This window comes from Solea solea, chromosome 4 (genome assembly GCF_958295425.1).
Source record: "Solea solea chromosome 4, fSolSol10.1, whole genome shotgun sequence".
NCBI lineage: Eukaryota > Metazoa > Chordata > Actinopteri > Pleuronectiformes > Soleidae > Solea > Solea solea.
The window spans coordinates 5368203-5394772 of NC_081137.1; the positions used below are offsets into that span (position 1 = coordinate 5368203).

At 43.2% G+C, this 26570-nt stretch overlaps 1 protein-coding gene across 1 annotated transcript in view; it reads right to left on the minus strand.

Moving 5' to 3' along the window:
* The window catches only part of frem2a (FRAS1 related extracellular matrix 2a), a 62442-nt gene extending 37373 nt beyond the window's left edge, over positions 1–25069 (minus strand). The window contains exons 1-3 of the mRNA XM_058628062.1: positions 20077–25069; positions 16708–16797; positions 2432–2578 (exon numbers count right to left, since the gene is read on the minus strand). Of these exons, the coding sequence (XP_058484045.1) occupies positions 2432–2578; positions 16708–16797; positions 20077–25069 (5230 nt within the window). The remainder of the gene's footprint in view (positions 1–2431; positions 2579–16707; positions 16798–20076) is intronic.
* Positions 25070–26570: the final 1501 nt, after the last annotated feature.

Genomic DNA, 26570 nt, shown 5'->3' on the forward strand with positions numbered 1-26570 from the left:
TGTTACTCGCGCCTATTTGCCTTTTTATCATCTCGAACCTCTGGCATCGCGAGCAGTTAAACTGGTGTACTTAGTGAAGTGGCTGAGTCTATGATCTTCTCTTTTGTGAGCGCCGCTTCGCCCACGGCGTCCACTTGTATTGATTTGCAGCACGCTCTGCATCTGGCCAAGAGGTTGTCCTTGGGATCTTGGGCAAGACAGTCTTAGAATTTGCATTTCCCAGGCATCACATCAAGTAAAGACATGAAGACATACCCAACACTACTTGTTACATCTTATTACTATGCTGTAAAAGAAACTGCAACCCGAATTTCTTTTATTAATATTTAAAATGTTGTATACTGTAAAACCTTTTTCGCTTAAATATTCCCGGAAACCATCTTCTGCAACATGTTGCAGCTACATTGGCCGGGATGGATAATACTATTAGTGTGTGTGTGTGTGTGTGTGTGTGGGAGAGATAACCAGATGCTCACACACCAACTGTGCAAAGAGATGCAAGCTCTCATGTGTGCCCGAGAGATCAACTCACAACCTTCTCTAGTTACACACACACACACAGGTAGAAAAGTCTTAAAGCTCACATAAACTGCCGGACTGTGATGCCGCCACCAGACCAGCAGTGAACAGGGATCAGAATGACGACGGGGAGCAAGAGCTGCTTTATAGCTGCTGATTCTCTGAGAGCGAACAAGGTGACATATGATAGAGTCCAGGCTAAGGGAGCGTTCAGGGACAACATTGTCATCATCCCTCTGAAACATCCGCACATACGAGCACAAAAAATATGCGACGCTGTTCTCTGCCAATTACAAATAACCTCCATCTGCTGGTCTTAAAAGCTCGGAAATGAAAAGTGATGTTTGTTTACCTGGCTGGATTTGAGTTTTCAGACGCACAGGGCCAACGGTAAGTTGTGGGCATTTTTATTTTAAAGTCTACTTAAGATTCATTAATGCTCAGGCTTTGAGAAAGAGGTGAAATGTTCCTGGTGCCACTGTTGACTGTTGTGACAAGACATTTTAAAGCTTGGTGTGGCTAAGAAGGTGACCTGAGGTAAAACAATTACCTTAGATTGATGATGGTCTTAATTTAAGGGTCTAGTTTAAGTGGAACTGCAGTCTTTTTTTTCCTTTTCAGCAGTGGTAACATTTCGAAGAACAGGAGCTTATTCCACAAAGTCAACAGTACACCGAGACACTTTAAAATTGTGAGAGAGCATCTTGAATTTCATGTGATCTCAGTGTCATCTCAATCTCCCACCTCTTTCTTTTATGCAGCGCGGCAACTTTGAGGCACTGACACTTCAAAACCCACCTAACATAAAACAGCTTCACAAAGTGAGACTGACATGTTTGCTCTTTTGCTTCCCAGCTACTGTATAGTGTCGAATTACACGCAGCAAAACAACGGAAGGACTCGATTCCCACCCATGGAAATCAACCAGTATCTAGGCAAACCTTTTTTATGGAGCCATTGTGATTCCGGTTAAATACAGTTACTGTGTATGTATCAGGCTATAAGTATCAAGAAGCAGAAATTTAACTCAATTCAGTGTGGTCAGTTGGTCAAATATGAACATAACCACTCATTATCTGTAGAGACGTTCCAATACCATTTTTTCCCTCCCGATACCGATTCCGATACTTGTGCTGTGGGTACCGATACCGATACCAGTGTGTTATAAAAAAAAATATCATACTACTGGTCATACTCATCGGGTCCAAACACCGCAGCACTGGCAGAGCTTCATGTTTCCATGACGACTGACCGGGAAAGGACGCGCGTGACATCATTTTTACATGACTCCAGATTGTTAAAATGAGTCTCTGAAGTAACGCTAAACTTTAAAAACAGAGGCATACATACGCAGGACACAGGTACGCTGGTTAGTTGTAGCGCTGCTCTTTTCGTTTAATAAACGGGCCGCTCCAGTTTGACTGTAGGCGCGCTAACGGAGCTAGCGCCGCTAACGGAGCTAACTGGTAAATACTGCCAAACCGCCAACATGATGAGCTAACGTTAGCTCCTTGTCTACAGGTGTCGGGTGATCGGTTCTTCTTCACACCTCTAAAACAGCACAGCGCAACTGTTTCAAGAGCGTCGGAGAAGAACCGTGTCAGAGCTAACGGAGCTCGAATAAATTACGTGGTATCGGATCGGTGCATGGACTCCAGTACTCGCCGATACCGATGCCCACATTTTCGGCAGTATCGGTATCGGAACAACTCTAATTATCTGTCTTCAGGCAGAAGAATGTCTGGACATTTGTGGACATTTGGATAAAATGGACCAAATGGCGTGACATTTGAATGTGGTAATCCATCTTAAAAATTTCAGTGGAGCAATCCTGACAGAGCAGAACCGTCACCCCGCAAAAAAAAGGAAGCCTATCTTCGGGGATTAGAGGCAGAAAGACAAACACACTCACCAATAAAAGCCGTCTCTCCCAGGTAACCTCTCCGCCTGAGCACCACCTCCAGATATTTGTCCTCTTCGTCCACCACGTAGTACTCTTTCTCCAGAGAGATCCAGGCCCAGTCCAAACGGAACTGCTGTCCCTTCAGTTTGTTGCCACCTGGATGATGAATATAAAGTCACTGTGTTAACATCATCTTTGCTAATATAACATCTTTTATCTTCACTCTTTCTATTATTGATACATTTCTTTCATATTCACAACCTATATTGTGTCTCAGTCATGTGTAAAGCACTCTGAATTCCACCTAATTTGTTTGCACAGTGATGTATAAATAAAGATGGACGGGTTGGTGAATTCATTTAGATTTTAATTCGGAATTAAGTGAGTGTTGCCTCTCGAACCGCTAAATAACACAGGTGTGTGGACGCGCCGTCTCTGTGGAAATACTGAACGAGCTGTGCGGCTGCTCGTGACCTTTTGCGACCCAGAGGAGAAATTAGCAGAAAACCGCGATGACACAAATGATATGAATTATTTTTCAAAACGCAGTCCAAATATTCAATAAAAAAAACCTCTGCTGCAGAGTATTTATTTTGGATTGGATGGATAAGAATTAATTAGATGAATTCACATTCACCTTTGGCAAAATGCCTTTTTTTTTTTTCTTTCCCCTCCTTGCTTTGACAAAAATAGCACGGCGTCCTGAGTATGTGAGTGTGCCAGGCAATCACTGTTATAAAGCAGAAGTTGGCAGAGTAAATACTAGGGTTAGTGCTGGGATTAAAGAACCTCAATGCTATCACTTCAACAAGCAGACAGGCAGGATGCCGTTCAGAAGGATGCTTTGGGTTTCTAATATGCCCACACACTGGAAAACAGGATGCAGTTTTTGCAATGATGAATGGACATAATAAGAAAACACTGTAAAACTATAGAGTATAATGTGCGGTGTGGAGGTGGGTTTCTTTTTTTTTTGTTCAGTGACAACACAACGCTTAACGGTGAGTGCTGAACCAAGTGTTTGAGAGACTGTTTTGCTGGCAGGAAAACGCAGAGGTGGAGGACTCTTTGTGCGAGTGTCGCGTGTGGGCCGTCAGAAAGGAAATCTCGCTGAGCACAATCGAGGGCAGTTTCAAAGCTATTATGTATCCGAGTCGTAAAATGCCTCTTAAAAATGTCGGCGGAAAGAACACACACTGTAGCACTTAACTTGTGTTGTGCAGACAGTCATTGAACGACTGACTTATCCAGTATACTGGTGTTCTCCTGCTCCAGCACACCTGATTCTAATGAGTGGGTTTGACAAGCTGCTTTGAGTCAGGTGTGTTGGAGCGGGGAAACATCAAAAACATGGAGGGTTAGGCGTCCCCGAAGGACCAGGATTGGGAAACACTGCAGTCTTATGACACCCTTATATCAACATTCACCCTGAGAGATGTTATCATATCCAGATCATGCAAGCACAGGTGTGAACGCTACTAATCTGTCCTGAACGCGCCCTCGGACAGAAACGATGTTTGAGGTTTAAGGAAGCACGCGGCCTCATCCCTGAGCTGCATGGAAGTAAATCCATCCTGAGGACGGATTAGAGACTCTCTACGCATAAGAAACCCTCCAGAATCACAATTTGGCCGGCGCTATGTTGACATGTCGCCTGCAACTAGGATCCTATCAAAGGACACCAGCTGTCCATCACACTGGTGTCATGTGGACCATACTTTATCGTCTATTTTCCTCTTAATGGGAACATAACTTATAAAGTGACATTATATGCTATAGAAGAAGACATCCACAGATAAACAGAATTATTTTTCACCCCCTAGTGGCCATTCATTATATTTCTACTTCCACTTTGGCGTCGTTGAGAGAAAATGGGAGCTGACGTCTAGGTTTTGTATGATCATTTAACATTGGTCTCCATATGATTTATTTTTCTATAATTAACACTTATTTCCTAATTACAGAGTAGAGTGTTGAACACCTCTGTAAAGTCAGGCATAATTTTCCTCATGCAAACGATGATTAAGTCGGATTTCGGATAAAGGGCCGGTCCGATAACAGATGACACCCGGATCAATCATTTAAAGAAACAAGAGACACAAAGTACACATTCAGGTCCAGGTCTGTGATGGTGACTTGGTGCCGACACGGTGCTAAAACGCAGCAGAGGTGAAAAGTTCAGCATTTTCCGCTTTGGCACACAGACACAGTAGCCACAACATGCTGCTGTGAGGAGACAGCGGTTACAAGATTGTATCCTCGAAGAAGTCTGTGGGTCAGGTTTAGGCGTCACGTAATGTGTGCAAATATGAAAACCACACACAGAGACCGTGTGTGGCACCGAGGCATCTCCTATTTCCCCATCTTCACGACAACCTTGAATTTCATCCGATTAGTGGTAAACGCAACACAAGCCGCCTGAAATCTAAGAGTGCGTATGGATCTGTGTTTGTTGTGTGAGCATGCTTCTGTGTGATCTCCCACTGGAGGTGAGGAACATGTGCACAGACAATAGGCATCTGAATCACTGGGCTTCAGTCTGTCTCATTCCTCCAGCCTTGCAGAAAGATAAAAGACCTCTCACATGTGCTGACCATACAAGAAAGCAGCTTTGAAATCATCCTCAATGGAACTACATTCAGTCTTTCAAAGGCTTTTCTAACAAAAACTGACCACATGTTTTTTTCTTTTTTTTTGTTTCCTTTTAACCAATTAAGGATCATAGTTTCTGAAAAGATCATTTCAAGGATCAGAGCACTCAGAGAAAAACGGTGATGCTACAGTTCTGATGCTGCCTTGTTATAGAACACTCACGACAGCTGCCCACTAAGATGAGGCTACCTTCTAAACAACAAAGGGTTACAAAAAAAAAAGCTTGACGTTAAGTAGCGAGAACCACTTCAGTGAAGACCTACACGTAAAAGATGTTCTTGTTAAGTGTGCTACAGCTGCTGCTTTTCACTGTTCTATAGCTGGAGTAGGCAACATTAGAAGGTAGAAGTTGGAGGCATGTTAAACAAACTGAGACAGCTCCTCGCAACCATTTTGGACAGAAACGGGCACGGATTTCTGTCGTCCATTTTGTTTATTTTGTACTTGATTTTCCGCGACGTGTAGCTATGGAAATCCACGTGGAAGACTAGACTAGACAGCGTCAGCTTCCGATTGGACATGTTTCCAAATCTGATCAGCCGCTCCCCCAATGCTCCATCGCCAGAACCATAACAAACAATCAATACAAATACCTGATAATCAGGATTAATGAATATAATGGCTCCTACAGGGCGAGTTTGCTCCTATTGACTGTTCTGCGAAGCGGCTCCATTTGCACAATCGTTTTTTAATCATAAAAAACAACAATTAAACCAAGTTATCTGATTATTTTCAGGTTTCTTTCCCCCATTTAATAAAGAAATCACTAAAAATATAGAGCAGGTAGAGAGGAAATGAAAGACAATGATTTCCGACTCAATGTTAAAGAAACACATTCACTCAAACCAGGGATTAAACTGTTCTTTTGACCAGTGGGAATAAGAGATTATTTACTGGTGCGAGAAACTAGTAACCAAGGTAGAATCATTCAAAAGCACATTAAAAACAAGTGCCGCTGACCTTCAGCCGGGCCCAAGTACTTGCTCTGTTTCTAAATTATAAGTCGCTAAGCACCAGCCGAGATTCTCACACTTTAGGCTCAGTGAGAGGATTGAGTCTTTCATGTCATAAAACACGAGGCCATGCGAGGCCGTGTGGAGTTGAAAGCTTTTTCCTTTTTTTTTCGGTTGCAGTCAAAATCCTGATCTGATTCTCACTCGAGCCAAAGTCTTATGATTTAAGTACCGCGGAGCTTTCATGCATGTTTGTCTGAGTCAGCTAAGATCAAACTGTAAAAAAAATCACAGAGTTTAGGAAAGAAGGAAAAAATGGATAAGGAAAAATGAAACAAAAACATCTTTGAACATCAGCTGGATGCCGAAACTGCCTGATTGTTTGCATTTCGTGATAACAACTCGGCGAGGATAGATTTAGTCTTTTCTCACCACAAGGGCCAAAACCCCTTTTATTACACCAAACATCATCCACCCCCATGACTTACCTCTTCTGCACAATATGCTGCAAATACATTCTCTTTTATTTTAACACATCGCTAAGCAAATAAAATTAAGTTATTTTGACATGAAGAAACTTGACAGGCACTGAAAACACAGCCGACAACAGTTTGAGCACTTATCCTGAAACCCTACTGCGAAACCCCTGATGTCAAACTGCCACCTTAGATTCAGCAGATTCTTTAGTGTCTGTGTGTGTGTATGCACTCGGGTCAGTCAGTATAAGTAGTTTTATTTTTTTTAGACCTAAATCTGTTAAACCAGTCAGAAGTTCCCATAATGTAACTCAAAATCAGTGAAATAACTTTGATTAAAACCTGTGTTCAATAGCTGCTCAATCGCTGATCTTGAGCCATTGCTCAGTGACAGGTCTCCAAGTCTCAGGGGTTTGCAACCCTTTATCCAATCAGGAGCCAGAACCCCACAAAGAGGCGGTCCTTAAGGTGACAAAAGGACGAGGGAAGGGAACGTCAACAGCAGCGTTAGGGTTTAAGTTGCAGTGTGCAACTTAAACGTTGTTTAAACTTGTAAAATTGGCTCTGTCAAGCAATACTATCAGACCTGACTGAGGAAGCGTTTGTGTGTACACACCCGCAGTGCAGTGGCGGGCGGGGACAAGTAGGGTTTATCCCGACAACAGCAGAATTCACTTTTGCGCTTTCATTCCAACCCGTTTGCGGTCGTTTCACTTCACTAGCACAGTGTTGCCGTCGCCTGTGTGCAGTTAAGGAAAGTGTGTCGGAGCTAAATTAACTAGCAGTTTCAAATTCAAATCCAGCTTTTAAAATCCAAAAAGCTGGATTTTTTTTTTCCTCTGGTTTTCAGCTGCGTGTGTGTGTCACACACACAAAAATCAAAGGAAATTTGTTCTGCTGCTTCCCTCTCTGTTATGACTCCATCTACTCTGTGTACTACTTTGTATGCAAGTCCCCAGCTCCCCGTGCAATTGGCAACCAACAGCTGTACGCAACCAACAAGCTCGATGATTTTGTTCATAACGACGAAATACCAGTGAGAAACACTGGACCGGGTTGTAACTGCTAAACCTGCTGTACGTTCACTTCAATTTGACACCGTTTCTGCTGAAATTGACCACCAGCAATATTCAGTAGTGGCACTTCTACATAAATTTGTACTCTCCCTCAGGTTGTCTCGGTGTCTTTAAATTCATCCCGTCCCAGTTGTGCGACTTGTGGGCAAAGAGGATTGCAAAAAAGGGCTCTGCATTCAGCCGTCCCTGTCGTCTAAACACCAGTGTGTGTGTGTGTGTGTGTGTGTGTGTGTGTGTTTAGACTGAAAGCAGATCACTTTACTGGCCTTTTATTAGGCCCATAATCCAGTCTGTGTGTGTGTTCGCCTGTAAGTGCTCTATTTGTGTATCTCGCCACATTTACACTTTGCCCAAGGCAAGCAGCCCGATAGTGGCCATGTCCTGAGGTGCGGCGAGTCATCGGCAGGCTGACCAAGACGTCACGGCCCCGGGCAAATACATGGATTTAAAGTGCTGCTCGACTCAAGAGCAAATTTGCTACGAAGGTGCAGGAGGTTGCTTTGTCGTTAATTAACCTGGATCTACTGGGTTGGGTCACTGGAGTTTTATTTGTCGTCGCCAAATACATTTTTTACAGCCTTTTACTTAAGAGGTGTTTAAAATAAAGCTGGGATTCATTTATCAATCTTTTTTTTTTCTCAGTCTACACGGAAACACGCCCCCTAAAAAGTGAGAGACTAGCGGACATGCAGAACTCTAATTTCCCCCTCGGATCACTTGATTTCCAACGTGATGAAAAGTAACGTAAATATTGCCCAATAACAGGCAGGCAACAAAAAATAGATTGCCTGCCTAAGCTTTACCGCCACTTGTACTCATGTATGTGATCGTATGAACACGTATGCCCGCTGGCAACAAAGGAAGTGAAGTGCACCTGAAGTGCAATTTACCCCCCGCCATCACTAACACTCGTCCATCCTAAAGAAATAAAAGCTGCGCACAACAGAATAAAACATTGTTTCCCCCCCCCCCCACACACGTTCAATAGCCATCAGCCATGACTGCGGCGCAGAAACACCTGAAGCAACCTTGCACAAAAATCCCCCCCTGACATCTAGACCAGAGAAACCTCACCCCTTTGAAGTTCTTGTGATACACATAACACTGTGAGGTTTTTTACTGATGTCTGCACAGACAGCTGTATACAACCCGGGGCATAGCTTTAGGTAAAATGGCTTAAAGGATGTGGAAATGTGTGTGCGAATGTGCACAGTTGTTATATATATATATATATATATATATATATATATATATATATATAGTGGTGGTTGCTGGTCTTTGAAACAGGAGCAGCTCATTTCAGGCCCAGTTATTCATTCTGCAAACAAACAACTAGAACAAGGAAAGGGCGAAAATTACGTAAAACTGAAATGCTACAATAGTGATTTTATTGACCGTGTGTTTGTACATATGAAAATGGCTGATATATCCCAAATAACGCTGCTCCGTTGACTCCCAGAGAAGCTGAGCTTCCGTGGAAGTGACGCTTTTGCCGCATTTGTCCGATCACCGCCGGGCCCACCGCAGCGAAACAAACCTCTTCTGTGCCGTCACATAGAGAACAGTTGAAGCTGAGCTTCTAGTGGTCATAATGCGGAGGCTGCTACGGGAATACGAAAGTCACGTAAAGGCCATCCGTCATCCGTGATAAGTGGCTGATTCTTAGCGAACTCGTGAAAGGTTCTAGCGCAAGTTTAGTATTGATAGAGACATGTGCATGTGGGTTCCTGCAAGTGTCTGTGTGCATTTTCAGTGTCGCATGAATATCACACCTAAATGCATTTGTCCTCCTGCAGGATTATTTTGTGCTCATGACAGCAGCAGCACCACAATCCCTTCAAACACAAGTCTCCCCCACCCCACCGATATACTAAAGCAGAGGGATGGCTTTAATGTATCTGCCAATCTTAAGAGCCATGTCTGAGCAGGGACAAGATAAACTAGGCATCTAATTCTCTACTTCCCCTCCATTATCTCATTCCCGCGTTTTAATTCTTACTTCAGTGGCTCGACGTACTTTTGGATGTATGTTTTTTATTACTTTATAATGCAGCGTCGAGGTGCTGTGTATCTCTATTCGGCAATTAGCACTGAACAGTTAAACTGCTGTATCATTTCGCACAGTAATGCTTATTTGATTTAAATATAAATTAAAGGCCCATTAAGGTGCACTAAAATGAAATGGGTAACCAAGATGCATGCGCGGAGAGTAAAACAGGGTGATGTGAGACAGACTTATCACTTACACGCTTCCATTCTGTGCTGAGAAAATTAAACACCCGAGGGGGCAGGACAATGTGAGAGATAACTTAACGTGAGAATTTCCTTAAAGAAAACAATGTTGCAGTTGCAAACTTAAATGTTAAAAATATCCATTATTTGTTTATTCTTGAGATTAGAGGGTGTCGTGGACGGGTTGTCAAGACTTGGGAGATGATTAACGGGATGAAAAATTCCCTTCACATCCCTCAACAAGTGTCGCGCGCTCATCACGGCGCTCTAATGAGATGCAGCTCGTCGAGGACGGCGACATTCGCGGCTGCAGAGTGCCGTGCTGTAATCCCACAACAAAGGCATCCATCAGCGGCGACACTGACAGGCAAACAAGGCAGGCGGGGAGGGAGGGAGGGAGTTAGGGGGGGACAGGCGGCAGGAAAAGATGGCGAGGCTGTGACGGTAAAACCCAATCCTGATGCCTGAGATGGAGCCGACACTGGGCACAATAACTCATCGCACACTGCAGAAGATGAAACTCGGAACGGCGGGAGGCAAATGATTTTCAGACCGTTGAGGAACAAGACGCAAAAGTAATACTCAAGAACAAATGGTGTAATGAACAACGGAGAGTTTAATTTTGAAAATGACAAGATTGGGGAGGGAGCGGTGAAGATAATGCAAATGGAGGAATTGGACACTGAAGTCCTGAATGCAGACGGATTAAGAAAACCTCCTCTGAAAGCTGTGTGTGTGTGTTGCTATTCTGTCGCGATCAGCTGAACAGGTCAACAAAAACAACGTAAAGGTCAGCAGATAGGCAGAAAGGTCATTAGGAAGTCATTAGAAGGCAGCAATTAGCGTTAGGCAAACGCCAACATTGCACTAGTGAAGCAAGACGGATGCAAACAGGTTGGAGTATGACTGAAAACACAGAAACGCATCCATGGAGAGTTTAAGAAGTTAATTAAAAAAAAACGCTCCCTCAGTCAGGTCTGATAGTGTTGCTTGACAGAGACCATCAAATGATGCTCCATTGTTTCTATTACTAAAAAAGAAAGTTACGCACTGCACCTTTGAAAACCTTTTTACACTTCCAGAAATGACACGAAAGTGTAATTAAATAAACAAAGAAAACTGCATTTGTTGTGTTTGATGGCCTCAAATTGCTGAGCTGAGAAATAAAGATAAGACGGCCCTTTTTTTAGAAATAAACATACTTAATGTCTTGTTTGAATAGAAGAATTTAAAAGTTAATAACACACTCGGAGACAGTACAAAAAGTAATTTCACCTGAGATGTTTGCACCACTTTTATGTAAAGAACGAGGCGATTTGACGAGAGAAAAGGAAAAAGTCACCGCGTCGCCACAGATTTATGATGATACAGAAACTGCAAAAATGAATCTTTGACCACCGACACATTTTCATTCAGCGCACATTATCGTTGTTCGAGATTCAAAATGAATGCAACGTGCATTCCGTGCGCTGAGTTTTTCAAAGGGGGGATATATTGTTGGAACCCCAGACAAAGCAGTGGCGGCATGTCAACGCCGTGAGCGATGAGGACGGGACGGAAATAATCTATATTGACACGATCAATACCATTAGAAGGAGAAGCCGAGCAGAACAAAAGATGGGATGGGAAGAAAGATTAAAGAAGGAACTCGCAGGACTTGCTCCTCAGGAATATTAAGTCCGGGTGAAAACTCTAATTCTATGATTCTTCTTTGTTGTTTTTTTTTTTGTTTGTTTTTTAATAAAACAACAAATAAAAATATGCTCTCTTATCAGACACGCTTAGAGATTGAGTTTGGTGCTGTTGTTTTGCTTTGTTAACAATAATTTCACAAACTCGCCACTGAGATTTCTGCATAAATCAGCTGTTTTGATATTACATTTAATCCAATAAAAAAAAAATTGCTTGCAGACAGATTTTTACACTATGGTGCTGTTTTTATATATATATATACATTTTTAATGCTTTCGAGTGCCACATATTAAACTTGACTCAGCCCTACTGCATAATGTCAGTGAGACGTGAGGGACATTTGTCTCACATCCGGGACAAATAAAACTCATCTATTAATTGGTTTATCCTGATAAACTTATATACGATTATTACTTATTGATGTACGTTGACCTATGTTTCTTCTCTAAAACTTGATACGTGCTTTCAAAAAATTTATTAGACAAAGTTAATGTGTTTAGTATTTAGTTATAATATTATTATGTTATTGTTAAGTGTAGAGTGCTGTAGAGAAATTAACATAAAATATTTTATGGACTCAGGACACAGCAGATGTAGATATCACCGTTGTCTTCATTGTGTAAAATAAGTAAACATTAAAAAGCATAGAAGCCAAGGAGGCAGCAGGAATTAGATTTTCTGTCAATATTTTCAAATGGCACTTTTGCCGTGGTTTTCAGTTTTTGCGATTCTGACCATGGGCGGGCCTTAGAAAGCTGCCTGCTGATTGGCTACTGAGTTTTGGAGCTCAGTGGACAGGAAGTAGTCATGGGCTTGGAGTCGCTGTAATTGTCAGTATCTAGAGTTTAGTTAACATTACAATATTTTGTCAGATGCCGATGGCGACTCTACACTCTAAGGCCCACCCATGGTCATAGAACAGTTGTATTTTCAAACAGTAAAATACAATACTTTTGAATGATTAAATCGATATTTTATTTGCTTCTTAAAAAGTGCTGTTTGCTTCTAATTCCACATCTATTCATTTGGCATATCAGGCGATCTTGGCGAGTCTGTTCTATTCTATTGACTGTAATTGAGACCAAATAAGATGTGACTCAGTACAATTTTTTAAAGACCAAATGGAGAAAATTAGAGGCAGGCCAGGGAATAGAAAACTAAAACTACTTAGTGTCAGCCCTGTACTTGAATATTTTTGTCTCTGAACATCCCACGACCTAACGAGAGAAAAAAAAAAAAAAAAAAAGCCTGGGAAACAGGTTGCATTGCAGCCCAGTACAGTGAACCACAGCTGGTCTTAACCTGTGACAGAAGGTGCTTCCTGTTACTCTTCCCCCTGCAGATGAGCCTGTAATAGAGCTGTGTAATTACCAGTGACTGCCTCGCAGCTCTGCTCGGCGCAGGCGCTCGGGGCTCTCATTACCCACAGTGATGCCGGTGCTCTGAAATATCAAACAGCTCTTTGTGCTGGAGGCTTGACCGGCCCGTAGCCTCGGGCTAACCCCGTCTTCTGCTGTGCGTGCACATGTGGGACTGTTTGCACGAGTGGGTACATGCGGATCACATGTATTTATAAACGCAGGTTAACGTGTACGTTCATGTCGTACAAGAACCCTTCATGTAGAATGTGTTGCAGTTTATTTGGGGGATTTTTGTGGAGGCTGCGGCAAACTTTACTGCGTTTCTGCCTTTACATCATTTTTTTCTACTCCCCTCTTTAAAATAGTTTTGGATTTCCACTGCGAAGGTCTTTGTTGCAGTAAAACCAGCTCTCCTGAGAGGGAGGGAGATTCAGTAACTTAAGAATTGACAAGAGCCTATAAACCTGTGCACTTCTAAAAGCTTTAGTCCTTTTCATTTAAACCAGACAATTGAGAGCGAGGAGAAAAAAAACTATCTAAAGACTTTACAGGAGCAAAGACGATCAATTAGTCAATGTTCCTCCTTTCATGTACATATAAAGAAGCCCTTAGTCTTCTGTACATTAGCATTTGTGTGTATGTGCATTAGCACTACAAAATGAAAGAGTCTTCTGAAATACTGCTCTCGGAGCTACTTCACAAAACCATTATTTCATGTTTTATGCATAATATTATGTGGTTTTCCTCTGAATGCAAGTAGTTTATTACTGTGTCATTAAAACTTTATATTATTATTATTATTATGATTATTATTATTATAATAATATCCTTAACTTTTCTAACTGAAGAACATTGACAACCTTGGTGGTGAAGTGACCTTGAAAGGTGACCTATGACCTTGACATCGTTATTTTCATTTATTTTGACACTCAATGTCAAACTTTGAATAAATTAGACCTGAAAGACAAACACTTTCAACAGAAATTCAACAAGAAAATAACTTAGTTACATGTTATTTACACTTGTACAGTAAGTCTATGGAAGAACTGAGAAATTTTAACAAAGCTAGATTTAGTTTTTTTTGGTGACCGCAAATAAAAAAATATGAAATAATAAGAAATTACAGTGGCCGATAATTGCAAATCACAACGTAATTAAGACAAATTACGTTGTGTTGTTGTCATAACGTTGTGTTTTCTTTTAATGTTGTTGTGCTTTCTCTTAATTTCATTGTGGTTTCTCCACAACGTGAAAGATTTCTAAAAGCTTTTATTACAGTGGCTTTTTAATTTAAAAAGCTTAAATAGACAAAGTTGGTGTATAAACTTGTCAATATGGTGTTGAAACTGACTGTGCAGTCTGACTGTGTCGTTCTGTTTGCAAAAGAGATTAGCGTTCACTTGGTGTCTGTTGTCTTTACAACACAACGATACTCAATCTTTACTGTTGGGACTTTATGACTGCCTGCCTGTTGCCTGTTTAACAAATTACACGTCAATACTTTACCTTCTTATGAGTAATGTTTGTTATATACACAAAGAGCCACATGAGCACATTTTCCTCAAAGGAAAAAGGCCAAGACAAGAAAAAAGCCCTTTTTGTTGTTGTCTCGCAGTCAGTTTCCACAAATGCTTTGAAATGTAATAACCATAATTTCTTTTTCAGTTCAATTTGTTGCCATGCTTCGTCTCTTGAATCTGCGACCATTAATGCTGCTACCTTGGCAAAGAAGGAACCAGTTTATACTCATTGAAGTAGATACCGTTTTTATGCACATTCATATTTTTTTCCCCCACTGGTCAAAGAAACCGTGGTAATGTGTTTGAACGGCATTCAGTTTCATGTGAAATGACCTGAAAAAACGTGCAACGCTCGTAGGTTTTTATCGGCATCAGCTCCAGCTGGCATTGGTGGCAACGTAAGATTCGTGCTAAATTCTACTTTATCTGCTCTAACTTTGCCAGCAATCGCAATTTCTATGACCCACATTCATCTTCCAGCCCTTAGCGCAGTCACTCTCATAGCTGTTAGCATTAATATTACCTTTTAACACATATGCAAGTCTCAAGCAAGTCTCAAGTCTTTCTTGCAAGCAATCAAGCCAAGTCAAGATGATTTCCCAGATATTCCACATTTAAATATGTTACTGGACTGAATTACTAGACTTTCATTTGTCACAGAAACACTGTAGAACTCACACAACAAGGACTTCATGGTCCCATACAACTGATATAATATAAAAACAACAATAGAATGTAAATAAATAAAACTTAAGAGCTTACAATTTACAGAATACTGACATTTAACCTACATTTGGCTAGAAAACTGCACATTTTTTTTTTACACAATTACATTAGATTAAAATAGCACCTTCCTTTGTGGGATTTGAAGTGTTAAATATAAATTCAAGTCGTCGCTCGGTTGCCAGGTTTGCACACAAGGCCGCAAAAAAATATTCGAGAAAATGTAAATAGTCAAGTCATTTCGAGTCATTTTATTGAAGTTTAATTCGAGCCTGAACTCCTGAGTAGAGCTGCAGCTAACGACTATTTTCATAATCGATGAATCTGTCAGTTATTTGACAGATTAACGATTAATCCATGAAATGTCAGAAAACAATAAAAAAATGTTGATCAGTGTTTGTCAAAACTGGAAATGATGACGCTCTTGAATGTCTTGTTTTGTCCACAAACCAAAAAGGATGATTTCTTTCTTAGGTGGAGCAAAGAAACCAGAAAATATTCACGTTTAAGAAGCTGACACAATCACAAATCTTGTTTTAATCATGAGAAATCGATTATCAAAATAGTTGACGATTAATATAGTCATTGATTAATAATCGATTAATCCAGTTATTGTTTCAGCTCTAGTCATGAGTGACAAGTTGAAGTCAAGTCGAGTCTTTTGCCAACGTTAGTCAAGCAAGTCTCAAGTCCTGAAATTTGCCGACTGATTTTTTTTTTTAGTGTATCGCTTCAATTTTCAGCGCATGCATTTCAAATCCTCTTCTCTCTACTGACAATAATAAAAATAAAATCCTGCAGCCATCTTCACAAATTACCCAGGCAGCAGTGCCATTAAATCAAAGCACTGTGACAGAAAATGACAGAAGCCAATCTCGGCACAGGAGGAGGAGTTTTCAGATCTTAAATAAAACTGGAAGCCTTATCAGTTCATCAGTGAGCTAATAAGATGGAGCATCATTTGTAGTCCAGGGTTACAGATGGAAGGCCTCGGTTAGCCTCAGCAGATTTTTCAAAACTCTGAATCAAATGAAGCCGGCGCAGATATCAGCGCCCACACGCAGCTGCAGCCTGACAGAGGGGAGGCCTCCGTTTAGCACAATGAATATGAATGAAAACATCAGAAACTCAAACTGTTTGTCGAAAAATCCGCTGGGAACTATTTGGAAAAGGAAATGCGCGATCGGCTGGAACGTGACGCCTGAGCGTTTGACTCGCAGGTCCACCGCAACCGCGGATTAGCGCGCGAGGTTGTGCAGAAACTCGCGGAGATGGAATTCTCCCCGAGACACGAGGAAAGCGGCGAGTCTAAAAGGTGAAGCGCCATAAGCAAGAAGTCAACTTCACCCTGTGCAGTTTGTATCTATTAATGTTTAGTACAAATATCACTTGGAAAGATATTTTTTGAGTTAAGTATAGTGTGCAAAAGATATTTAGTTTATTGATTGTGGGCTACTGTAAAACACTGTGGTCTCAGCAGAGAAGACCCGGCTCCTGATGTCACCTAAATTTTACACACTGGACCTTTAGGTTTCTCTGGATTAAGAGGGAATGGATGAAGCCTAATTGTAAATATAAAAGAGAAAAGGTGAAGACTTACCTTTATCCTCAACAGAGAAATGGAAGACATCGGACGTGGCGTTTTCTTTATTCCTCAGCACGTAGCAGATGTTCAGGTCATCAATATCAGCTGTAAAAGAGTTCATTTTGTGTCAATATATCACTTTATCATCAGTGTCAAAAATAAAAAAGTTCAATAAAACCCTGTCACCTGAAAACCGACAAAGGAAAACAATCACACAGGGATGACAAGCGGAACAACACATGTTGTTAATAATAGAATGCAAATGAGGGCCAGAGCACAGCGCATTTCAAACTGAAGCCTTCCCCCTATCACGTCAATGTCAGATAACAACAAAGAAAATCATCTTCCTTCAACTTCATTCAAGGTAAAAGAAAAATGATAGATTATGTTTTCCCTGCAAATGTTATGAATTATGAATTTGAATGTTCAAAAACAAAAATGTGTGTTTCCGTGCTGGCCGCAGCGACCGCCGCACACACACTTTGAAGTGGTATTATGGCCACGACGACGTTCAAACGCTTTCTGTCGGATAATTGTTCAAAGATGGAGGCTGTCCGGCCTCAGTGACATATCAGCTGCGCAGAAACAGCAGGGCTCGAGTATCACACTGATTTGGCTCCTTATCAGCACGCGGCACGAACAATTTCCAACCAGAGGATGCTTTCTGAAAGTCATGCATCCGTAATCCAGGATGATAAGGCCGCCACCTCCAGTGTGAGCGAGTTCGAGCTAAACCTACAGCGGACGTTTGAGGCTATGTCCAAACCAACTTTGGAAATGACGACGCAGCTGTGAACGAAAAGCTCCTTTAAAACTTCATCTTTTAATTTCATCTCGTCGTTGGTCTCATCGCAGAAATGTTACTTTTCTCTGTCAATGATTATTAAAGAGTCACTGAAACTTAGAAAACAACTTCAGAGAGTCAACTTCCTTATATGAATGGTCATGTGATCCCTGTTTTTTTGTCGGGCATATTAACACACATTACAGCTGAAATTGAGCGGTAATGCTTGTTTTTAAAGCCATTTTTAAATGAAAACACACAGTCGTGGTGTGGATTTAATCTAAATCAGGGGCCTCAAACTCAAATGAGTGTCCAGTCCGGTCATGAGGGGGAAAAGAAATTCAATTATGTGGTAAAATTAGCTTAAAAAACACAATAATGATATTCATGATGTTTCACAGAATTTCAAAATAAAAGTGTTTGTTATGATATGGAACGATACACAGTTCACAAAAACATATTAATAATGCAAATTTATATAAAAAATGTACTGAATATGGACAACTGTATAAAAAAAAAAAACCTAAACATGCTCAAACACTATATAAAAGTATATATGTAAAAATGTGATTCATATAACCTTGGCTATTATTATTATAAACATATTGCTCACTGGGGCCAGTTCTCAGTATAACTTGAAATTAAGGTGCGGGCCCTATAAGATCGCGTGGGGGGGGGCCACATGTTTGAGACCTCTGGTCTAAATCCACCAGCGCCCCCTTTGTCATCAGCCCTGGAAACCAGGTGACAGTGGATGTTTAATGACAGACAAGGGCAAGAATGTTAAAAACAGGATTTCAACGCGGGCACATATAGACTTCCACAGCTGTTTTTTTCCATATTCTCTGAATTACAGGGCTCTGTGTGCATAAACATCTATTACAGTGCAGGGAAATCATCAAGACTGTGAAAGGATTTGGCCTGAACCACCTGCTTTAATAATACATGCCAGAGGAAGCAGGTTCATAAAAGTATAAAGTCCTGACTGGGGCACATCTGACGACCTCTAAAGTGGTTTCCCGACATCACTGACGCGCCTGCTTTCCCCTCTAACACGGAGAGAAGAATGAATGATTTTACCTTTTACAATAATGTAACTACAATTAAAAACACAGTAAGTCACTCAATCTCTTGATCAAAATAGCAACTTTGATGATGTGTGCAATCATGGGCGTCCGGGAAAAGCCACGAATGCAGAACGGCAATGAGTAGTCGTGATCCATTAGTGACAAATAACAATAAGACAATAGAGTGGATAATTCGCAGTACTGAGTATTTCCTTCTGACATGTCATCGGGGGATCGTACTGAAAGTTTAAGTAACTAAAAGTGACGTTTTTAGATATTCTGTTACATAGTATAGGAACTCCCCCCACCCCGTGTCGGAGCCTTGAACCCGAGGACCTCGCCAACCTCGAGTTGACACTGCAAACGATGGCCACGCTGTTCATCAAATATTTAAAGTGCATGCCTCACGGGATGTGCCCTGGAAATGGGATGAGTAAATAAAGAGCGAGGGATTGTCTCTTTCACCTGACTGACTCTTCTGACGAGCCTGCTCTCTCTCTCTCACGCCCCCTTCCCTCATTCTTTATTTCTCTCATGCCACCTACACCCTCACCCCTTCCCCTCCTTAGCACTCGCTCCTCCACTTCGGCGTGCCCGCTCTCCTGCCCCGCTCTCCTCCCTTCCCTCTCTGCACTCTTGTCTCATCTGTGCCCCTTCTCTTTTTCAAAGGCTGCAGCCTCACAGTGGCTGACAGAAGTGTCCATCTCCTGCAGACTTAAGAGCTCTTTCTCCCCCTCTGTGTTCTCAGCTGCTGTCTGTGCCCATGCCAAGCTGTGGCTTGAGCAGATGAATGTTCTAACCTGTTTGCATAATTGCCTCGGCATGGTGTGAAATGCAGCATTGATTGCGTTGCATTTAAACCTCAATCAGTGGCATTCTTGTCTTGATTTTGTCTCCGGTATCAATACAAATACAAGCACGTGCACACAAAAATGTTTCCAAAATCATACCTCGGGTACTCTAAGTAGTTTTGTGTTGAGAGGTTTTGGTTTTGTCTACTGCACAGATAGCAGTGATTAGGTTAAAATTGCACGGACATGGCGGAGCCGCTGAAATGTGCTGTTCTTCAAATGCCATCCTCTCTCTAAAAGGTCTGCGTTGACCTTTTCACACAATCCTCTACTTCTGTCCTGCTTCATTTAACAAACCACTGTAGAGAGCATCAGATGTGAATATTTCCCCTGGAGACAAAGGGATAATACATTATTCATCTCTAACCATCTACGAGACCTCGGTGTGAAACGTCAGCCCCTAACTTTGGCCTGCTAATTACGGTCTGATGAACAAGGCACATCTAAATCAAGCCCATAAATTAACTATTCAGATTCCCCAGCCAACGCTTGTCATTTCTGAATATTTATTGCCCCATAAATTAAACTGTTGGCGTGAAAGATTCGCACAAAACCTACAGATTTTTATCTTAAACATTTTTCTCTGAAGTTGTTGCAGTACAAAACAATTGCAATGAAAAGCATTTTTTTGCCAAATAACCTATGAAAAGGTGTAAATATATAACTAATAAAAAAAGCTTACCTTGACTGAACGTGTCGATGGAGTTGTTTCCGTGACCCAGGTGAATGACGTAGCCATGTCTGGGCTGCGTGGTGATGTGGAAAACCAGCGAGGCCGGGCTGCTGTCTCTGTCCTCAGCCCTCAGCACTTTGGAGCTGACGGGGAACCCCAGGTGACCCGTTGCCAAAGTCTTCAAAGCGGGCGCACCTTTATTCACCACGATCTGCGGGACGCCGTTATCCATCGCCACGATGGTGATCTTCATGCTTTGAGGGTGCCGAGTCTCAAAAACGGTGTTGGGGAAAACGAAAAAGTCTGTGTGCGTGCCATCGGTGACGGTGAAGGAGAAGGAGTCCTCGGGCGATTCCGTGCCGTCGTGTTTGTAGCTGATGAGGTTTTCATTCAGGTCTTGTTTGGTGAAGCTGGTGACAGGTGCGGTGCGGTTGTAGAGGAGTTTGCCGTGAACGGGCAGCTGCGTGACGGTGAATTTCAGCAGCCTCTCGGCCGTGTCCTGGTCCTCGGCCGTGAGCTCGAACGGCGTGATCAGCTTAATCTGACCCTCGGTGACGACCAGACTATTTACGGTCACGACAGGCTTCTTATTGTCCACGTCCACGATAGATATTCTGAACGTACGGAAAATGGGATTGTAGCCGTCGGTGACTTCAAACTCAAAACTGTCCATTTTCACCTCCTCGTCGGATGTGTGGATGTAGTAAATCTTACTGCCGGCCAGTTGCAGCTGAGTAAAAGAAACAATCGGCATCCCGGGAGTATCTGTGCACTCCAAGTGGCCCCGAACAGGAGCTCTTGTGATGGTAAACACCAGGTTCTCATCAGGGCTGTTGAGGTCAGTGGTGCTTAGAAGATCTGTGGTGAGAGTCACTCTTCCACCTTCTTTCAATGACACACCTTTACTGACGACATCGGGGAAGACCATGTCGATGCTGCCCACGGTGATGTAGAAGTAACGGTCGATCAGTGGGTTCATTCCATCGGTCACATCAAACTTCACCAAGTCTCTGATGCCCTCCTGCCCGCTGTGCGTGTAAACGACGAGCCCCGCGTCAATTTCAGCTTGCGTGAAATTCATGCCCAGTGTGATGTTCTCCAGAGTCCCGGACGGAGTTTTTCTCTCCAGGAAGCCCTGACTGGGCCCAAAGCGGACCACGTATGCGAGCGTACCGTCATCTGAATCTAAATCTGTCGCTTTGAGCACTTTGTTGTTGATCTCTTTCGTCTCCCCGATTTCCACCTCCAGACCGTCGTTGATGAGCATCCGGGGCGTCTCATCATCGACGGCAACGATCATAACGATGGCCGTTTTCTGCACGGCGTACTTGCCGTCCGTCAGAGTTACTTCAAAGCTGTCCTCTGTTGTCTCTGAGTCATCATGCTCATAAATAATGCTCGACGCCTCCCTGATCTCCTCCAAAGTGAAATTAGTCACCAGAACGGAGCCTGTTGAAAGCTGATTCAAAATGACACCGTGTTTGGGAGGTTTGGAAATGATGAATACCAGCTCTTCGGGTGGAATATCCGCGTCAGCGCCATTCAGAATTGGAGTGTCAATGACGATGTTCATCCCCTCCATCACAACTATTTCCCTCAGATACAGCTCGGGCTTTTCGTCATTTGCAGGGATGATTACAATTGGGAAGAAATGACTCTCGGAGAAATTGATGCCATCAGAACATCTAAATGTGAACCTATCCTCCACTGGCTCCACTCCTTTGTGAATACTCTGCACATAGTAGATATTCCCCTCTCTGATTTCTCTGATGGTAAAAGCACTGATAGCTGTTCCTGATCTGGACTTTTCTGAGCCTGGGGCTGGGGATATGTTTTCCACATAGCCGGCAGCAGGCTGGGCAATGATAGTGCAAAGGATATCATCTGTTGGAGTGTCATTATCATCAGCATTCAAGTGCTGAGGGCCAATGGCGTATTTCTCTCCTTCAATGACACTGAACTGAGTCCCAACTCCGACCTCAGGGGCCTGGCTGTCAACAGGAAGTATCGAGACGCGGACGTGGACGCCGCTGACCTTATTGCCACCTACTGTCCAATCATCAGACATGTCTGTAAGAGTCAAATTGAATCCGTCCTGCTCAGAGGCGAGGCCTATCTCTCCACTGGTGTGTGCGTACACCACCACTCCGTTAATAATATCAGCCTGTGTAAACTTAGTTGCTGGCACACCTTTAACTAATATTTCCCCCTTCAGCGGAGGATCCTCCACGATGAACGTGAGCTGCAGGTCATCTGTGTCGTCGTCGTGTCCCTGAATGACATTAGTTGTGATTTCTGTGGCTCCGTTTTCCAGCACGTCCATATGAGAACCGATAGTCCCCCTGGGCAGGCTGATGGTCGGCGTCTCGTCGTCGACAGGTTTTACGTGCACTTTGACTGTCACGGTTACTACGTGGATCCCATCGCTGACATCCAGCTGGAATTCATCGCTCGTCGTCTCCTCTCCTCCATGAATATAAGATATCTTGCCGTCTGAAATGTCCTCAACTCTGAAAGCTCCTCTTGTCTCCAGGTCAGTGAACGCCGCCTGGACCTGGCCGTGTTTGGGTTGCTGGCTGAGAGTGAAAGTTATCTGTTTGCCGTCTGTGTCGAGATCCGTGGCGTCCAGCTCGGCGATAGTGAGGATGTGCGCGCCGCGTTCCAGCACAGTAAAGCCAGTGTTTGTTATCTGCGGGGGTTTATTGTTGACCGGCTGCAGGTAGATCGTGAAAGCCCCTTCTACGCTGTTCCCAGCGGTGTCTTCAACTATATAACGAAACTGCACAACGTGTGCCGTGATTCCAAGCTCGATATCGGGGGGGCCGTAGGAAATCTTATGGTGGTTAATTTGAGCTTGTGTGAACTCTGTGACTTCAGTGTCCGGGCTCTCTGTCAGAACCAAAGACCCAAACGTGACTGGGTTGTTTTCGTCCGTGTCGGTCGGGGGCTGTATGACCGTGTATTTCAGATCACGGTCCTCAGAGTCCAAATCAGTGTAGCGTAAAACATCTTTGCTGAAGTGAGTGAGTTTGAACTCCTCGACCGTCATCAGCAGCGTGGTGCCGGGGAACAGCGATGGAGGAACGTCATCAATGGGCAAAACCCGGATTATAAACGCACTCTCTCCGGACTCGTTGGGAGGATCGTTGTCGTCCTGAACTGTAAACACAAACTGATCCGTGACGGTGTCTGTGTTGTGAGGGCCCGTGTGTTTGTAATACAGCTTTCCATCAGTGATGTCTTTCTGAAGCCACTCTTTTACCTCCTTCTCATAAACTTCGTCTTCAGCGTTGAACTTCCAAGAGGAAGGGTCCTCCGGGGCGTCGGACTGTCTTAGGAGCACTGTGCTTATTGTGGAAAATGGAGGGATGAGAGTGAATTTAATAGTGGAGTCCTCCGAGTCAATATCAGCCGCGCTGAGCATGAGAGGAGATATAGGCATCATCTGGTGTTTGAACAGCAGCAGCCCAGTGTTGGCATTTATGATGGGTGGCTCATCATCAGTGGGAACGATCGTAATGGGGAAAAGGAATTCGACTTCGTTCTTCCCGTCTGTCATCTTAAAGACAATGTTGTCGCTGTGCGTCTCACTCCCATCGTGCTGGTACACGACGACACCGGTCGTCAGGTCGGCGGGCGTGAAGAACTTCCAGTGAGAGCCCAGCACGGTGAGGTCTCCGTGACGCAGCCCGTCCACCACCGTGATGGTGACGGAGTCCAGGTTGTCTTCGTCGCTGATGTCCAAGTTGTGGGTGCTGAAGAGAGACCGCGACTGTCCCTCATACAGCAGCTGACCGGTGTTGCGGGTCACGACGGGGGCCAGAGAGTTCATTGGATTCACGACGATCATGAAAGCAAAGGGGTCCGAGACAGCCCCGTCTGTGTCCACCACCTCAAACTCCAGCTGGAAAATCCTCTCAGTGTCTGAGTCCAGAGACGGAGGCTTGTAGGCGATTTTTAAATCGCGCAGGTCTCTTTGATAGAAAGATGTGATGGGGAGATTTCTGTCATCAGTGCTGACTATGTAGCCCTCCTCGTAAGATAAAGGAGAGGTGATGTTGAATATGAGCTCACCGGGGTCCGACTCTGCATCTTCTGCAGAGAGCATTTCAGGTGTGAGTGCGGTCATGACAAACTGACTCACCTCCATCATCAACATGCACACAAAGCAGGGTTTGGGGGGCGTATTCTCCTCTCCCTCTTTGATGCGTATCATGAGATGGAAATACTCCTGTTTCACGAGGTTTCCCTCCTTGTCATGCAGCTCCACCACCATTGGCACATAATCCCTGTTGGGCGACAGTCGCTCAAACGTGTGCATGTAGCGGATGCCAGCCTGCGTGAATTCATCACAGTCCATCACTGAGGAAAGTTTCCCTCCATCAATGAGTCTTCCATATCTGGGCAAAGTGCTGCTGCCGGTTAGGGACGCCACCTCGCATTTATAAGAGTCTCTATCATAGGTGAACTCGACAGTCTTCTTATCTATGGCATTGCTGATGGTCTTTAAGTTATCAACAATGAGAGGCATGTTTTTGGTGAGTAACTCCAGCTGCGTAAAAACAACTTCCACCTCTATCATGAACGGGATGATGACGGTCTCAGTTTGCGCGTCATACCTGAGCTGCAGCTTCACCCTGTCTTTGGAAGGACTCCTCGAGCCATAGTGCGAGTACGTCACGTCGTTGGGACCGAAATCACACGGGAACTTTTTGGGAGAGAGATGCCCCGGTCTCTGCGAGAGCGGATCGTTATCCAGCACGGTGATGCTGCAGCGATCCCCCGGCTGCGTCTGGATCACCAAATCATTAATGGGATCGATGAAGACGGATCTCCCGAAAGGCACGCGTATTCCGTTGTTGGCCACCAGGATTGCGTCCTCCGACAGTTCCGATCGGAGTGCGTAAAATAATCCAGAGCTGTCAGGCTGCGCGGAGACAAAAAGCACAGTCAGTGGAAAGCACAGGAGAAGTCCGCGGAACAGCATCTTGATCCACAGCATCCACAGACAGGTGAGGGAGGAAAAACAAATGCTGCCAAAAAACCCTTAAGTGCCTCCGCGGTGACTCTCATGCATCCGTTGGTCCGGTTCCTCCACACACTCCGAGACAAAAGCGCGCAGGAGTTTTAAGTTGTGACACTTGGAAGCTGCGTAAAAGTGCCACCGCCCATCTCTGCACATATTGGAGGATTTGTGGGGCTTTGTACATCAGCCCTCGTCTGCAATAGGCAGCACAGCTGACATTCACACCGAAGGGGGAGGATGATCACACAGATGTGAGTCATTTAATAGAGTGAAGGGATTGAGTTGGGACAAATCCTGTGAGGCGGGCACATCAGGGTTTATTAAATATTGTCTGATGGCTTTTTTGTCAGAATGCTGGAAAGAAGATTCATTTTGCCTGCAGCCTTTTTTTTTATGTCCCTGCCTCTGTGATACACGCTCCTATGATAAAAGCATTTGTTTGAACATAAATTCAGATTATTTCTGCATCATTTAAAATGATTGCAATGTATTTATTTGCTTTAGATTGCTGGGTCACCGGTCTATAGATGATCTAAATATTAATTTGAACACTTCCCAAGTAAAAACAACAACAAAAAAACATAAACCTGATGCAATAAAAACAGCTACCCCCCTTTTATTTATATATATATATATATATATATATATATACCACACAGATATGATCAACTACACCAACTCTGCAGTCAGTCAACACTTATCCCCATCCTTACATCTTTTCAGAAGTGTTTTTGTACGTTTTTTTAAAAACCGATTTCAATCTAAGCTCCAGCTCCAAACCGTTGGGCAAAAAGTTAAACAAGTATATGTGGAATCATTTATCCAAAGCTTTGTTAAAGCCTTTCGGCGTCCTCCTCTAAAAGGGGACGTAAATTGAAGTGTTAATATTTAAAACGAGGGCTTATGTTGCTTATTTCATATTAATGTATGCATTCATTCACTCGTTCATTCTTAGGTGAATAACGTCTGAAGGTTGGCCTCTGGAACATCCAACTTTTTCTCAATCAAGACAAAGAAACTGGAGGGAACTTCTTATTACGCCGGTCTCAGTGAAGAAGAGTGTGATGCTACAAGAAAGAAGAAGAGAGAGACGATCTAAACTATGCCATAACTATGAAATACAACTTCTGCAAGTTGTGTTTTAAGATTGGTTTGAAGATTTTTGTGCCAGATTGTTTTTGGTGCTGCAGCACACACTGAAACATCTGTTAGAGCTAAATCATGAGAGAATAAACCCACTTCTCTCCTTCTGCTCTGCCTGCAGGCATTTTTGATGATCGGTCCTCTTTTTTTTTTCTAGTGAAAACCTCCATTATTTGATGTAGGAGCATTGGATTTGTCCAAAAAAAATGTAAAACAATGACGCCGGTCATCAAACACAAGTCAGACGGAAACAGAAGTGACAGAGAGACGTGATGGTTTTAAACCGGGTGGTTAAGGCGTTCATCAAAGTGCATCTTAAATGTGAACTTCCATC